Source organism: Pagrus pagrus (genome assembly GCF_965226575.1).
Source record: "Pagrus pagrus genome assembly, chromosome: 11".
NCBI lineage: Eukaryota > Metazoa > Chordata > Actinopteri > Spariformes > Sparidae > Pagrus > Pagrus pagrus.
The window spans coordinates 8,124,837-8,141,109 of record NC_140195.1 but is presented as its reverse complement, the minus strand read 5'-3'; the positions used below and the strand labels follow the sequence as shown (position 1 = coordinate 8,141,109).

Sequence of the window (16,273 nt, the reverse complement as noted above, 5' to 3'; positions counted from 1 at the left end):
TTTATAGGAAAAAAAAAATCAAAAATCAAAAAATCACAATATTGGGTGCGAAGTCTCCGCCCCTTTGGCCACCAGAGGGCGAAATAAATGGCAGTGTTTTGCCTTTTCAAATGCGAGAACTACTTTTTATCGCGCAGTGTCACGTCAGTCAACGTGCCCTCTCGCGGCTTAATTGAAATGATACGCGCGGAGGAAAGATGCAGGTGTTCCACGGTCATAATTAAACGAAAACAACGTCCCGCCCGTGTGGAAAAGTGGACAGCGATCACAACCTGCGACACTGGAAAAACGTACATCACATTTACGACGCATTGGCTGTATGAAAAGATGTAAGTAAAGTTAATTTAAGGACATTTTTCATCTGGTTGTTTAATTAAGTTTTTGTTGTTTCACCTGCAGCTGACACCGAAGGAGTTTTGACACAAGTGCGCACCGAGAGCGGGTGTAACTTTAGCTAACTTTAAGCTAGCTCTCAGCAGGGAAGTCAGTTAAATATATTTTTTAACTGATGGTTGAGTTTCAAAGTCACTTCCCTGCTCTCCCTAGCTTGATATGCTACTTTATTGAAGGCAAGCCAACGTTATGACAGAGTAAATTAATAAAAAAAAAAAAATTTTAAATCATAAATGTCATAAAGGTCTCACCCTTTCCCGCTAATAATCATCTACACTTTTTTTTCTCTTGCTAATCCTTAACCACACATTAAGGGGGATCTAACATACACATACTTGGTTACCACTCTAGTGATTTAGTAAAAACAAAAAAAAAACATCCATATGCACAAATATAGACATTACTTTTTAATTATTTCATTACACACTTCTTCCAAGCAAGGACTAACATTTCTTTGTCTTTACTCTTTCCAGTTGGATGAATGCACATGCACACTACTCAACATTAGTTAGGGATATGGGTGCATATGTACATGTGCATGGATATGCAATATCATCTTCACATAACATTCTTCTTTCTTACACTAGCAGTTAGCCAAGATGAACAGCAGTGGACCAGCGTATCCCCTCGCCTCCTTGTATGTAGGAGACCTGCATGCTGATGTTACAGAGGCCATGCTCTACCAGAAATTCTCACCTGCTGGACCCATCATGTCGATCCGTGTGTGCCGGGACATCATCACCCGCAGATCTCTGGGATATGCCTACATTAATTTCCAGCAACCAGCTGATGGTATGGTACCTGTTTTGACCAAATCAGCCCATATTCAAACTTTGTTTTTCAATGTTCCTTGCAACTTCTGACTATGATTTTATGTCTGTTTTTATTATTATGTGATGTAAAAGAATTAAGAGTATTCAGGAATTATCCTGTGAGATGTCTGTGAGGGCTTTTTTGTATACCTTAAAGGAATTTTCAGTGATGTTTTCGATTTCATTTATTTATTTTTCAAATTTCTTTTAGCGGAGTGCGCCCTCGATACAATGAACTACGATGTTATCAAGGGCCGGCCTATCCGAATAATGTGGTCTCAGCGTGACCCGGGACTTAGGAAGTCTGGTGTGGGAAACATCTTCATCAAAAACATGGATGAGTCTATTGACAACAAGGCCCTGTATGACACCTTCTCAGCCTTTGGCAATATTTTGTCTTGCAAGGTGAGTGGCCTGGGTCATGCTCTTGATGACTGCATGGTTCATAGACAGCTATTTGTTTGTACAGTGTGTATTAAGCAGATGTTTGATAATACACTTAATACTATTTTGGGGTGATAAATGCTGTGTAAACACAGAGTTGGGCTGTGCAGTGTGATGGTAGATAATATATTTATCAGTATATCCTGATGTGGTAAATCTGTAAAATCTCACAAACAAAACTGGTTAATGCAATGAAATCTTTACACATGCTAAACAGTAATACTCGTAACTAATGCCATTATTATAACGCTTTACTTCGAATAATTTGGACAACTGAAGTTTTAGAAACAATAATGGGATGATCCAATCATAGTGACAGTAGAATTATCACCCAGCCCAGTGCAGGAGTACATATTTAAAATCTGAAATGCAAAGTGCTGTTTTACAGTGAAATCTCTGACATTTTCCTGATTTAAAGCCGTTGTTGTTGTAGGTTGTGTGTGATGAGAAAGGATCCAAAGGCTATGGCTTTGTTCACTTTGAGACCCATGAGGCTGCAAACCGGGCCATTGACACCATGAATGGGATGCTGCTGAATGATAGGAAAGTGTGAGTAAACTAAACAAAATTAAAATTGTAAAATAAACAAAGGAAAATATTTAAGCTAAAAAAGTAGAGAAGCGAGTAGTGCTTGAGTCGTACTGAGTAGCACAGAATATACTGTATATATCTGTTAACTATACAAACTGTTAACAAATGCTAAATAATTTGATACGATTTGAGGACTTCAGACTTCTTGCAGATGACTTTCCCATATGTTTTTTGCTCAGTGAAGCGACACATATTCATTTGGAATCTGTCAACGCAAAGGCCCATTCCCTGGGGGAAAAATGTCAGTTCTTCGGCCATAGGTCAGTGAGTAGGTAGGATGAATGTTAAGGTTCGTTGTCTTTGTGTGTCTAGGAATTTTAGGACTAAACAGGCAAAGCAAGATCATCAGAAAGGTTTCATGTCCCTACAGTGTCGGAGAAACAAAGATGAATATTTCATTTTATGGAAATAATATGCACTTGATTATTTTTGTGAAAGTAATATCCGTTGACATGTTTTCTATGTCTGTCCTGATCAATTGTCCTGCTCAACAAAGCAGGACAATGTCCTTGTGCTGAAGCCAAAGGCAAATGTCCACGCTGGAATTTTGTATTTTTTTACTTGGTTTCTTTGATCTATTCATTCCCCTGGTCCTGTGTTTGATTCTATCTGCAGATTTGTTGGCCACTTTAAGTCCCGCAAGGAAAGAGAGGTGGAGTTTGGTACCAAAGCTATGAAGTTCACCAATGTCTACATCAAAAACTTTGGTGAAGACTACAATGACGAGAAACTCAAGGAAGTCTTCTCTGCATTTGGTAAAAGAGTGCAATTTTTAATTTTTTGTGTTGCTCCTACTCCGTTAGGGGGCCAGTTTATACATCTCACTTTGCATATGAGACGGTTACAGACTGGTTTGTGCTCAAACTCCTAGGGAGGACCCTCAGTGTGCGGGTGATGAAGGATGAGAGGGGCCGTTCACGAGGATTTGGCTTTGTAAACTATGCTAACCATGAGGATGCTCAGAAGGTAGTGTGTGCCACGTTTCTATGTCTACTCAGATTGGTTACCTGCCAACAGAAGCAGTTACTCTAAGGCTGAACCTGCAGCATTGACTCACTGTTGTACAGCCAAGGTAGCTTTAATTTCCTGCATTAATACAGCCACCTTAACAAGTCAACAATTCGGTCAGATATCAGGTAATTAAACTTTACCACCATGACCACCTTTCTCCTGTACAGGTCACATGTTAATGCTCTTCTTGTTTCCCAGGCAGTTGATGAAATGAATGGAAAGGAAATCAACGGGAAAATGGTCTACGTAGGTCGGGCTCAGAAGCGGCTGGAGCGCCAAGGAGAGCTCAAGCGCAAGTTTGATCAGATCAAACAGGACCGAATCCAGCGCTATCAGGTGCTGCTTCATTCTCTGCATGCTGTCAGGCTGTTATCATTCAAGGACGTAACAATGACTCCCATTGCTAAAGATCTTGCATTTACCTCTTTAGAGTTGATATTTTAAATATTCGGAAAGATTCATTAATATTCACAAAGCGGGCCACATCTTAGTCGTTTGTATAGATGTTTATTTACACAAAGTAGGTTAGATGAGCACACACCTTGCTTACATTTGCACTGAAAAACGATTAGAAAATGTAATGTAGAACATTAAACTGAATGCAGGATAATTTAATCCTTAAACTCAAAGTAATTCTTACTCTCTCTGATTCCAGGGGGTGAATCTGTATGTGAAGAACCTGGACGATAGCATAGATGACGAGAGACTCCGGAAGGAGTTTGCCCCTTATGGCACCATCACCAGTGCCAAGGTATTGTAATGACATGAGACTCAGGCCTTTGTTGGAATTGTCACTGGACAAAACCAACATGGGATTCTGTGTTTGTAAGTATCGAAGGTTCAAGGTGATTTGTAATTTACAACACAGAATTGCACATTGAATTGGAAGTTTGTAACTCCTTCATGCTACGCAAACTTTGAACATATATACAGTTATTTAGGCTATTAACATGTACACATATATGCATAGAAATTCAGAGAACCTGTGTTGCTTTTTTTAAACTTGCATCTGGGTAATGTCAACAGCAGCAGCACCAAAATGGTGATGATAATATTGTCGGTATCTTCATGTTACAAGTTCAACATCAGGTTAACACTGTCCCTCATCTTGGACTGCGTTTGAGCACCAAGCATCAATGATGAATACCTCTCCTCATCCTGTGCTCTGTCAACTCCAAACAAGGTCTGCCCCTCGAGTGCGAAAGCTTGATCCGAGATGTTTTGGTGAAACCTAGTCCAACTTTGTCCGTTTCAATTCTCTGCCACAGTGACACAGGAGACATCACCACAGCGAAAGAAAGCATATCGGAAATGTCCAGTTGTGTATGATTACATAAAAGCCATTGGCGACTACTGGTGACATATGTGGGTTGTATATTTCATGGGGGAGATTTAAACCACTTACCCCTTGTATTTCTGTTTTGAGGGGCAGTCAAAAATGGGGGCTAGGGGTAAACACTGGAAATGGGTGTGTGTTAAATAACTATATTCAGAGTGTTTGGTGTCTCTCCTTCCCCTGCTCTTGAAGTCATCAAGAAGAGACATTTTTGGTATCCATGCCCACTTTATCCAATCAGTACAGAGAAATGAAAAGCAGTCCTGTCAACTTGAGGAACACACAGGAGCAGGACCCTTCTGATCTGGTACTTGCACTGGCAAATCACGTAACAAGGAAAGCTTCCAATTCCAATACTCCTTGTGATGGCTCATACTACCAAACATGCCAAGCGATGAAAAATGCTTGAAGAAAGTGGCAAAGAGAGCTGCCTCGAACAAAGGAAAGGAGTTGTGAGAGTGTGAGAGGAGGGAAAGGATTGCTAACTGAAAAACATCCAAGAAGTTGGCTAAACGACAACACTTATAAAAGCTGTAAGTCTACATTTCTTGATGTCAAGCATCTCAAAAATTTCTGAATTTGAGCTTCTTTGTTTCCTGAAGGTCATGACAGATGGCTCCCAAAGCAAGGGCTTTGGCTTTGTCTGTTTCTCTTCACCTGAGGAGGCGACAAAAGCAGTAACCGAAATGAACGGAAGAATCGTTGCTACCAAACCGCTGTATGTGGCTCTGGCTCAGCGCAGGGAGGAGCGTAAAGCGATCCTGACCAATAAATACATGCAGAGACTCGCCTCCTTGAGAACCATGACAAGTCCGATCATTGACTCGTACCAGCAGGGTGGATACTACATGACTGTGCCACAGGTATGGACATTTGAACAGTGACCTAGGGGATATTATATTCATCATGTTAAAAGTCATTTAAAGGAGTATTTAATGGCTTGCCAGTAATTGCCTTGGCTAAGCTTTAACAGACTCTTGCGGTCTTGGTGGCTTTAATTTGTCCTTTGGTTGTATTTGATCCCAAATTATGTTTATTTGTTGTTATATTAACATGCACAGAAAAGTCAAATTCCATACCGAGTTGATAAAATGCAGTAGGACAGGCGAAAACTCAAAGATGCTCTTGAAAACACAAGGATTTCACTCTCGGCAGGACCAGCAGGTTTGCCAAAAAAACAAAAACCCAAAAGACTGTAAAATGGGATTAAAATCTCCCCACCTCCTGCCCAAAAGTAAATCCAGTCTGAATGGGCCTCTAGATGCATTTCGCAGGAGTTATGACAATAATTACAATTGATCCAGTGATCGACCTGCAATTTGACTACTGTACTGGTTATTTATCTTGTAGCCTCCCTCTCGCTCCTTCTACAACCACAATGCTGTCAGCAACATGAGGCCGGTCCCACGTTGGGCAGGACAACCAACCCGAATACAAGGTGAATGGATACTTTGTTTAAACGTTCATGGATATGTTTATATGCAGTGTGTTTTAAGGTCATTGCCCATGTTTTAAGGTCCCTACGCAGCCCAGTATGTCGGTGGTTCTGCTCCCCGTCGCGGATCCACTGCCATTGCTACAGTCAGACAGGCCTCCACCCAGGCTCCACGCATCGTCAGCTCCACACACAAGATGAGTATGTACCAGATCTATGACAACACATTCTGAGCTGTATGTGGATGGTAGCATCTGACATGTGTAATGTCTTTATTTAGATAACATCGGGACCCAGACTGTAGGAGGGCGTACTGACATGCCTGGTATGACCAGAAGCAGCCAGTACAAGTACTCGTCTGCAGTGAGAAACGTCCAGCAGGTCATTACTGTATCTGCACCCATGACAAGACTACAGGTACCTTAAGCTTGATTAATGCCTCTGTGTTGAATTGACAGAGAGGCACAAGTTCAAATTGTACTGTGTACTGTGTGCTTGATGTTGCTGGGTTGCTCACTTTAAAAGTATTGTATAGTAAAGACAAAATCTTCAGGAGATTGTCATTAGAGTAATGTTGACGATGTCTTTAGGTTGTTCCTGCACCTGTGATGGAGCCAACGGTACACATTCAAGGACAAGAGCCACTCACTGCCTCCATGTTGGCTGCAGCTCCACTTATGGATCAGAAACAGCTTCTTGGTGTGGCATCATCCAGTTCTGCCCCTTTTTGTCCTTTATCAAAACTGAAGCAACTTGTGTATTTTTGTTTGTTGTCTTTCTCTGCTGTGATACACAGGGGAGCGACTGTACCCGATGATCCATGCCCTTCACCCAAACTTGGCTGGTAAAATTACTGGGATGCTGCTGGAGATTGACAACTCAGAGCTGCTGCACATGCTGGAGTCGCCTGAGTCCCTGCACTCTAAGGTATAATTATTCTTCGGGCTGTCTTTTATAGACTGTATTGTCTCGTGTCTAACGTAGACATGCCATTAAGGACTGGCGCAGGGCTGTGAATTGATGTACAGACTTTAGGGGTATCAATGAATAGACGGGTGTTGGTAAATTATCTTTTTAACTTTCCTTTGGTTAGGTGGACGAGGCGATTGCTGTCCTGCAGGCTCATCAGGTGAAGGAATGCTCTCCTACTAAGTGAAGAGCCCTTTCAGGTCAGAAAGGACAACGTTGAGACATTTCATGTTGTGGGAAACTCAACACACACCTGTGCCAAGCCGTGCCAAGCCCTGCCCCGTCCCCAATGGTTTTGCAAATATCTCCAAGTATTTGCTTATTGGTTAAATTAAAGAATTTTTGTTCTTTACTCTGTGAAATCCATTAAATGCTACAATAACTGAGTGAAACATGAGGAAGTTAGGACTGTTGTGACGATCACTGTTCAATATTTCAGAAGAATCCTGCTCAGCTGTGTTTCATTGAAAAAATTGCTAAATTGCAGACATTAAATGCGACCACAAAACAAAGACTTAACCATTTCATGTTTTTTTCCAGATGTCAATGACTTTCTGGAGGAGGAAAAAAAATTGGGGAAAAAATAAAATTATGAAAAAAGGAAAGGAAAAAAAGAAAATAGAAAAATTGACGGTACAGAGATTTGTTAAAACAATTTTGTTGTTGTAATACCTTTTGTTAGAAGATAAAGTTTACAGTATATGCATTAAACCCGTCTTGTGTCATTTGTTAAACACCAAAGGTCAATGCAGCAGGTTTTAAAATTGTCCCCAGTGGTTGGCAAAGTCTCCGAACCTCAGCAAGCAACACAAAGGTGAGATGTTTGAATTATCGGAAGTGTTTTTTGGTTTTACATTGGAAAATGAAGACTAAGCTTATTGTTTTGGCAAATGTATATCTGTTTAACCATCCCACCTACATTAAAGGGCAATACCAGTGCCTGTCACTCAGAAGCAGGGATGGGCAGATGAAGCTTTGGGGCTTGAAACTCAGGAAACTGGCATGTAAAGCTTGTAGCAGCCATTCGAGGCACACCCCTTTTTAGTCTAGTGTCATATGTGTTCAATCCAAGTCCAAGAAATGGCTGTCTCCTTTTCACAGGCTGTAATATTTAAGTGGTTTCATTCAAGGTCCCATGAATTAAAGTTTTTACTTTTTCAAGAAAATCCATGATGTGAACTGGAAAATGTTCTGAATTCTGGATGAGTTTGCATGAAGTGTCCCAGGAAGGGAGTTGGCGAACATGATTATGGATGATGACCTCGATGAATGAACGTGTGTACCTGAGTCACGTAGAGTAGTTAGTGAGGATGGTGGCCGTCCACAATGAAGACAACCATATATAAACAAAGTAAAACAGTATGAAATTGTTTCTTCATTCAGGGATGAAAACAAAGTGCTTAGTTTAGTTTGAAATTAACATCAGCACTTTGTAATTTTTAAAAACATCTCACTTAACTTTCACGTGCTGTTTTAAATTAGGAAAAAACATCTGCTCTTTATTCTTTTACCATTTACAATTAACCAAATTTAAGAAATTAAAATGTATTATTGGGTGCACTCATTAAAAAGTAAGTCACATCACTGCAACCAGTGTAAAATGTTGTCAGTCATTTTTTGAATTTTGCACTGTTATCTAAAATGACAAGGGAAACTTCAGTGTAAATACAATTTGATGACTAAATTACAGTAACTAGCAACAGAGAAACACAGGGTTCAATGCTGCGATTAAGCCTTCAATCAAAGGTATTTTTAAAGTTGGATCTGGAATGACAAACAAAACTAAACTGAATTGTCAAATTTGCCAAAGTTTATTGGGAGCCTTCATACAAAAAATGAAATTATGGCTGTAAAAAGTTACAAAGGATTATTGTTGACATTGATATACTTTTGGCATTTAAGGCCTATTAACCCAACACATTTCTGTAACTCTTTGCAATTTACCTTAAATCTAAAACTGTTGATTTAAACAAGCAGATAAGACAGGAATATTTAAAAACATACAGACCAATAGATACCTGCAGATTACTTCTCAGTGGTAGTTTACAACACAAAACCACAAAATCTGAAAAGCAACTCAAAAAAAGAAAAGAAGAACTGCCTAATTTTCAATGGTGAACACATGAACTTGAGGCAACTTTTATTACACACAGCCAACTAATTTCAATGCATCTGTCTTAATGACATTTCCATTAATGCAAACAAATGTATTTACAGACTTTCATAAGCATGTCTCAGACTATCGGCGTGCCGGCATTAGAAGCTGCTTCGCTGTTACTGAATCAGGGAAAAGGTTGTGGTAGGTTGGTAGGGGAACATAAGCAGCTGTTATCATTTTGCCTGTGAAGGAAAGAATAAAAAATAATTAAAACCTAGACAACTTTCAGCATTATGTTTTTACTGTTATATTTGCAGGATTAAAAGCCGAGCGGCATCATTACATACCTGCAAACCAGCGTCCGTGAAGTGCATTTACAGTTGCCATTGCTGCTGGTATTGAGGGACACTTCACGTACACATTGCCCTAGATGAAAAAGAAAGGACAAAAGATTACTATCAAACTATTTTCTATCAAATGTCCACACTGAAATCTTTGGATCAACTGGAATATGAACATTACTCATCTGCTTGTAGTACAACTGTGTCAACTTACTTGAGTCGAGTTCTTATCAACATAAATGTGAACAATTCCTCCATGTTTGTTGCACTCCTCGATGACATCATCTTGGATCTCATTGGCCCAGCTGGGATCGTTTTCTCTGAAAAACAAGTGTGGTCATGTTTAATCGTAGGGCTTTAACAATCTTAAATGGCTGGTATCCCACTAATCAAGACAATTTAAAGAATAGGTTCACACTTTTCAAGTCCATCTTCAATAAAAGGCATTACCGACTTGCCCACATGTTCATTTAAGTACTTGCTGTAATTGCTGCTTGCTTTGTCCATAGGGGGGCAAAATTACATTCCTTTTTTTGTATAAAAATGACTTCAAAGCCAGACAGAACAATTAGAGACTGAAAACTCCTTTAATGTCCATATGGACATGTTAGTATAGTTTAAAGAGGAGGTTAAACCTGTGTGAACCCAACCAAATGATTACGTCCTTACGCTTGTGGGTTGAAGAGGTTGGACAGCTGAAGGCAGTGTGTGGCCAGCGGCTGTGATGGGAGGTTCAGGGCTTGACTTGGAGCTGGAGTCGGAACGGCTGAAAACAAAAACAATCATTTGTCACCAGATTCTCTAAAAAAAAAAAAAAAATCAATGAATAAAACACACACACAAAATGTTTTCCATCATCAAGACTCACCTGCGGGAGCAGCAATGTTTCCGAAAGGTATGGACCCAGTCATCTGCAGAGCCTGCTGAGCAGCAGGGGGAATCTTTAGACCAGTTCCTGTGGAGGAGGGAAGACAGATGATGATGACATTTAAAAAGCAGACCACAGTTAGATGAGATCAATTTCCTTTCCTTAGTCACAGTAGGGGAAAATGAAGAAAATGAAGTTGTTCTCTTGATATTTCGATCTTGGAAATGTCAAAATAGAACCACAGATAAAAATCTTGCGATATGATATGTGACGAAGAGAAGCAGCAAAGTCTAATCACCAAATTATTTCTGCTCTTTAAAAATAGTGCTCAGTGGTGAGGCTGTCCAACTGTGTATTCCATCTATTAAACTGCTGCAGATCACTGGGTAAAAAAAAATGGCTTGAGAAAATCCTTTTTGATTCCAAGTGAGGAAAAATCTAAGTGTGATGTTTTTATTCAGTCACAATAAAGCCTGCACTGAATAAATGCCCATAATGTCACAATAATTTATTTAAACTTTAAACTGAATGATGACATGGTAGAATTTGAGTCAATAGCCAGTGTATTGATCAAAATTGTGGACTGTACCTTTAATGTACTACACGCCAGAGCAATTTTATTAATTTTTTTACATGTCCTAACACTCAAAATTTGTCAAACAAATGACTTCCTCTTACAAATATCTGCAATCATTTTCCCCTGAAACAAAATGTCCGAAATAAAGTTCCCCAGTGACAAAGTGACTGAAGCTTATTTGGACGTCCCTTAAGGGGATTTTTTGAGCCCTGTGCTGTCCCATACAGAAATGATGCAGGAGCAACCAACCTTCTGCTAGTCGAGCCATTAGCTGTAGACGTCCTGTGGTGCCCAGGTCGATGCCAGTCCTTTCTAGTTCATCGTTGTCCAGGAACGAGCTGGCTGTTGATGAGTCCGAGCGCTCTGTAACATGCCCAACCTTCATCGGGCGTCCAGCCAGCTCAAAGCCGTTCAGTTGCTCCAAGGCCTTTTTTGCGCATTCTGCATCTGCAAACTTTACATAAGCAGAAGAGATTAGAGTCAAATAAGCTGCGAACATTACAGCATTGTCAATAAAATACAGAAGCTTTCATTACCGATATGAAGCCGTATCCTTTGGATCGCCCAGTCTCACTGTCCATCATCAGCTGGATTCCTTCGATCTTTGGAACCAGAACACAACAATATAAAAATCACTTTACTGGATGCAACTACAGAATTAGTAAAAATCTGACATTTTTAAACTTGTTCCTGACCTTTCCAAAAGGCTCGAAGATCCCTCGCAGCATCTCTTCAGTAATGTTGAAGTGCAGCGAGCCCACGTACAGCCTCATTGGACCTGAACTGCCCTTCTGCAGATTATTGGCAGCGGCTGCAGCTCTGTTTTTCTCCGCCTGTAATCACATTAATCGCATTACATCAATTCAGTTCCTCATTGTGGAAATGCTGCATTAGTTTCAGTGTGGTTTTGTAGCATATTTACAAATATTTCATTACATAATTGTCACAGAAATGAGACTAGTGAGTGTGCATGGAAGCTATCTAATAATATGTTCAGTCACATTAGATGGAGATCCAGTTGCAGTTTATATTTAGATGAAGTTACCATAACCTGTGAGGCCTGTACAATGATGGGAACTCCTAAAAGCCTCTGGCCAGTCAATCCAATCGCCAGTGGTACAGACGAGGCCTCAACGAACTCGATGTACGCAATACCCTTTGATCTCCTGGAGTTTCTGTCCGAGATCATTCTCACGTCTCTCACCTACAAAAGACAAACAGAGGATTTAAAACATTGCTTCTACGTACAGACACACTGGATTATACATGACAATAACTTTAAAATTGACTGACTTTTCCAACCGCTGAGAAGAAATCTTCCAGGTCTCGAGCTCTGATTCTTGCAGCAAGCTGCATGCAGAAAACTGTGCGGGCATCCCTCTCCTCTGGTGTTAGATTGTCAATTGGTGCCCTTGAAAAAAAATGGAAACACCACCAACCATTACATAATGCCAGCATGCCTCTAGAAACATTAAAATGAGCCATTTAACAAATGATACTTAAAAGAGTGCTTTAACAAATCAGGCCTACCACCAAGTAAAGTGACTATTGTTCTTACCTGATGGGACTCTTTTCTTTTCTGAAGGGGCTTCGACTTTTGGAACGTTTCCGGCTAAAATATAAAAAAAGAATATTACTTTTTCAATTTCAAATAAAGCTTTACAGAAGAGTGTGAGCATCACGTCAGAGGGGGGGCAACTGCAGTACTCTAACTGTAAAAACTCAGTCAATTAATTTCCTGTTCACTGTTACAGAGTCACTTGATCAGTTATCATTAAGATTATCAGTAACACAGGTGTGTATGAAAACAACAACTAACACCTTTAAAAATAATATAGACCAGTACAACATCATGTTTACCTAGGACCTAAATAATAAACTAAATTCAATTTACACTTTTCTGATAATGGCACCAAAAACTTACTACTGTGAGATTTGTAAAATTATCTAAAGTGGCAACCGGGTGTAAAAGTTTAAAAGTGTGACATACATGGGACTCTTGCGTGCTTTGTATCGGCCAGATCGTTCCTTGCTTCGGGAGCGGCTGCGATGGCGCTCTCTGCTGCGGCTTCGTTTTCTTTCTCTGCTCTTGCTCCTCTTCTTGCCCTTCTTTCTGTCTCTACTTTTGCTTCTTTTCTTCTTAGAGCCTGGGCTTCGGCTCCTGCTTCGGCTTCTCCTTTTCCTGAAAGATGTTACAGCACTGCTATCGTTGTGCAAAAGTGAACACATTTTGAATTAAGTGAATAGCTTTATGTGGTTCAGGGACATTAAGCTAAAATTACCATATATTCAAACTTACTTCTTGCTCTGGTCGTCATGGCCATTTGCATGAGAGGACTTGATCTCATCCTAAGCAAGGTTGATAGAAGAACATCATGAGGACGTAGATGAAACATTTCAAGTCGTCAAGGTAAAGGGGATGGGGTGGGACAAGAGAAAATGCAGAATATATTCAATTAATAATAATACTTCAAACTTTCTACTGCCATGTCTGGACAGTGTCCTCTCCACCACCCCAATAGCTTCCCATCCCACTCCTGGTTATTTATTCTTTTTTTTTTTTTGTCTTCATAAACAAGGCTGCTCAGTACTTAATGCAACAAAGCAAAGTTAAGGGAGAGTGTCCAACATATTAGCTGAGTTCAGGAAGCTTTCACAGTAGTCAGATCATCTCCACCATTCCCCCTTCTAATAGGTCGTACCAATGCCACTGCCACTATTTGTGCCTAATCATGTGACCACGCATGGCCCACGACCACTAAAAGAGAGATCCTGTGTGGTTGGTGTCAGTCCAGTGATCTTCACCCATTTTCGTTCTTGGACTGTAAGAGCTCGATGCCACCTCTGTCACACATCTTGCCCTGAAGCAAACAGGGATTCACACTTCTTAGTAATATTGACGCCCATGAAAATAAATGAATAAATTAAAGAAAAAAAAGAAAAGAAATAAATCCATAAATTCAGCCACGTGTTACACTTCCATTATCTGTAGTTTGCATAATATATATTTCTAATAAATATTTCCAACCTTCTGACTTATAAAGTAATTCTTAACTACTGAAAAAAAAAACTCAGATTATAAAACAATGATGCTAGAAGTATCTATTTTACAGTCATTCTATTAATATATCAATATCTGTGGTATTGTGTAGCATGCAAAATCAAGATGCTGATCACATTACAGTTGACTATGGCAAAGAGGCAGTATTCATATTTACATGCAATATAAAATATTCACCTGTTTTTCTGCCATAAAATCATGGCATGGCTCGTGAAGCTCCACAACCGCACTGTCTACATTTTCAAGCATACTTATATCAGACCACAACCTTTTCATTTTGAACAATTGAAGTGTGATACAAACAAAATTCAGTACCTTCACTTGGGGAAATCATTATTTTTTAAAATCATTCATGATGATTCTACAGAGCAATTTGGTGAAAGCTGAATTACTTCAAGTTGAGTAGTACATTCTTGTCAAAGTCAACCACCTTTAACTGGGATTTAAATCTGATTATATAGGAATGCATGCAGATTGTAAATCTGAATACTGCCTCCTTTGCTGGACAGGTAAGGATGGGCTTATCAACCATTGGCATTCACCTTGTTGCAACCGAATACGGATTGGATGTTCTAGGTTGAATCTCTTTTAGTCCTAAGGTGAACCACAGTACATCAGTATATGCACAATAACTACCTTCCTTTTTTTCACAGTTCACAGTGGAATCAAAGATGAATTCATGGGAGTAGAGGTGAGATATCATTAGGGAAGTCTATAAAGAGAGATAGATGTGGATTTATTTATAATTCTGTATTGCGTTTTAATACTCAATCACACCACAAAACATTCAAGAAAACTTTGTCACAGTAGCAAAAGTATAAAAAGGACTCAAAGAGTAAATCATAACAGTGAAAACAGGCCTCGTTTCTGTAATTCTGCAACCCACCTTTCTGTATGGAGCCTCCAGCATGGCCTCTACGTCAAAATCATCAGCCATGATGATCCTGTGAAAAGGAGACAACTGTTACTACTTTACCAAGCAAACACAAACAAATACCAAGAATAACCACTTGTGTTTCGTGGATCTTTGTTTTGTACTCTTGAGTAAACGTTTAACATGGTTGGGGGAGGATTTAAGCGGCCAGAGAGTAAGGTTTCACCGGCAGAAATTCAAAATGTGCGGCTTTCACAGCTTTCACTTAACCTGATGCATTAAACATTTTTGTTTTGCATTGCAAGTGAGAGAAATAACAGCCAAAAACAAAAGGCGTGTCAGTTAAAATCAGGTGTATGTAGACACCGCGATTGAAAGCTAAATTAACATTCGCTAAAAATAAGTTAGATGGCAACGATACGAGTCGGAGTGTCTCAAGGAGTTTGCCTTCACTTTCTTAATATTTCCCTCAATATCACAAATTTGAAAATGAATGCTATGAGTTCAAAACGCCAGTTTAGCCGACTAATGTTACCAATCTGAACATCAGAGATTCAATGAAGCTCAACGGCAGTCATATATTTAAAATTACATAAAAGGATAAACACGCGTTGCACCCAACACGAAGCTAATGCTAGCTAGCCACCTCGGCAAGCTAGGTCTGCGTCGTTACAACGTTAGCTTGCGTTAGCTCATTTCAATGACCCTTGTTATTATAAAACCACCGCTGTGTCTGAGTGGACTGATGACATACAGATCGATAAAGATGTGCGCTAAGAATCGATTTTTATCCTTATTGCCCCAAAAACAGTGGCCGACATTTCGTAAATGTTTACGATGGGAAAACAAGCGGCGAGGGCCAATATGGCCAGCTAACTTCGTTTCCGCGGCACCGACCTAGCTTTGAATAGCAAACATTGACGTTACCGTTTGTATTTGACGAAACGATGTTCCAAAGTCAAAATATGACGGAAAATGTGCAGCTGAAGAGACTCGCCTCGACGCCTCCCTCTCAGTGGACCACAGAAAGCTAAGATGAAATCACAATTTTCGAAGTTATGTAACCTTTTTTGTGATGTTAGCCACTATGCGTAGCAGGTCGTGGCCTGGTATCAAAATGCTCTCCTTCCTTCTTCTTCGTCTTCTTCCTCTACTTGAGCTTTTACGGTAGCGCCAGTATTCAGTGTCGCCGTACTGCCACCTAGTGGAGCCAACTGGCAGTTCATGTTCTCCACCCAGGAGGCAAAGTATCAGTGGTGGGATTCAACCAGTGTTGGGCAAGTTACTTTCATTTTAAAATAATATATTACGTTACAACATTGCTGTCTGTGAAGAGTAATATATTACTTATTACACTACTTTTCCTGTTACTTTCAACAAAATGCTCAAATAACCTCTATAGAACAGTTAACTAGCCTATTAACTATTTTTTTTTAAATAAATGAATGGCTTTTGACAACAGG

General features: G+C 39.8%; 2 protein-coding genes across 7 annotated transcripts; one reads left to right on the top strand and one right to left on the bottom strand.

Moving 5' to 3' along the window:
* The first annotated feature begins 202 nt into the window (after positions 1-202).
* pabpc1l (poly(A) binding protein, cytoplasmic 1-like) lies at positions 203-7,396 on the top strand. Of its 4 annotated transcripts, none has more exons than XM_084366526.1 (16): positions 203-329; positions 984-1,185; positions 1,417-1,610; positions 2,083-2,198; positions 2,420-2,512; positions 2,856-2,995; positions 3,112-3,206; positions 3,450-3,587; positions 3,907-4,002; positions 5,190-5,450; positions 5,938-6,025; positions 6,104-6,223; positions 6,303-6,439; positions 6,613-6,721; positions 6,819-6,949; positions 7,116-7,396. In XM_084366526.1, the coding sequence occupies exons 2-16, from the start codon at positions 993-995 to the stop codon at positions 7,176-7,178; spliced, it is 1,974 nt and encodes a 657-aa protein (XP_084222652.1). In that variant the 5' UTR covers positions 203-329; positions 984-992; the 3' UTR covers positions 7,179-7,396. The 4 variants fall into 4 exon arrangements, with proteins under 4 accessions (XP_084222652.1, XP_084222651.1, XP_084222654.1 ...); XM_084366525.1 differs by having other exon boundaries at positions 981-1,185; XM_084366527.1 differs by having other exon boundaries at positions 204-329; positions 981-1,185; positions 2,420-2,500.
* Positions 7,397-8,779: 1,383 nt separating this feature from the next.
* LOC311265164 (RNA-binding protein 39-like) lies at positions 8,780-15,957 on the bottom strand. Of its 3 annotated transcripts, none has more exons than XM_084366533.1 (15): positions 15,738-15,957; positions 14,823-14,880; positions 13,175-13,224; positions 12,866-13,078; positions 12,434-12,487; positions 12,169-12,286; positions 11,927-12,079; positions 11,571-11,708; positions 11,412-11,477; positions 11,125-11,329; positions 10,299-10,385; positions 10,100-10,196; positions 9,645-9,750; positions 9,437-9,515; positions 8,780-9,331 (listed from the first exon to the last, which is right to left on the bottom strand). In XM_084366533.1, the coding sequence occupies exons 2-15, from the start codon at positions 14,871-14,873 to the stop codon at positions 9,231-9,233; spliced, it is 1,518 nt and encodes a 505-aa protein (XP_084222659.1). In that variant the 5' UTR covers positions 14,874-14,880; positions 15,738-15,957; the 3' UTR covers positions 8,780-9,230. The 3 variants fall into 3 exon arrangements, with proteins under 3 accessions (XP_084222659.1, XP_084222658.1, XP_084222660.1); XM_084366532.1 differs by having other exon boundaries at positions 11,921-12,079; positions 15,738-15,956; XM_084366534.1 differs by having other exon boundaries at positions 12,866-13,057; positions 15,738-15,956.
* Positions 15,958-16,273: the final 316 nt, after the last annotated feature.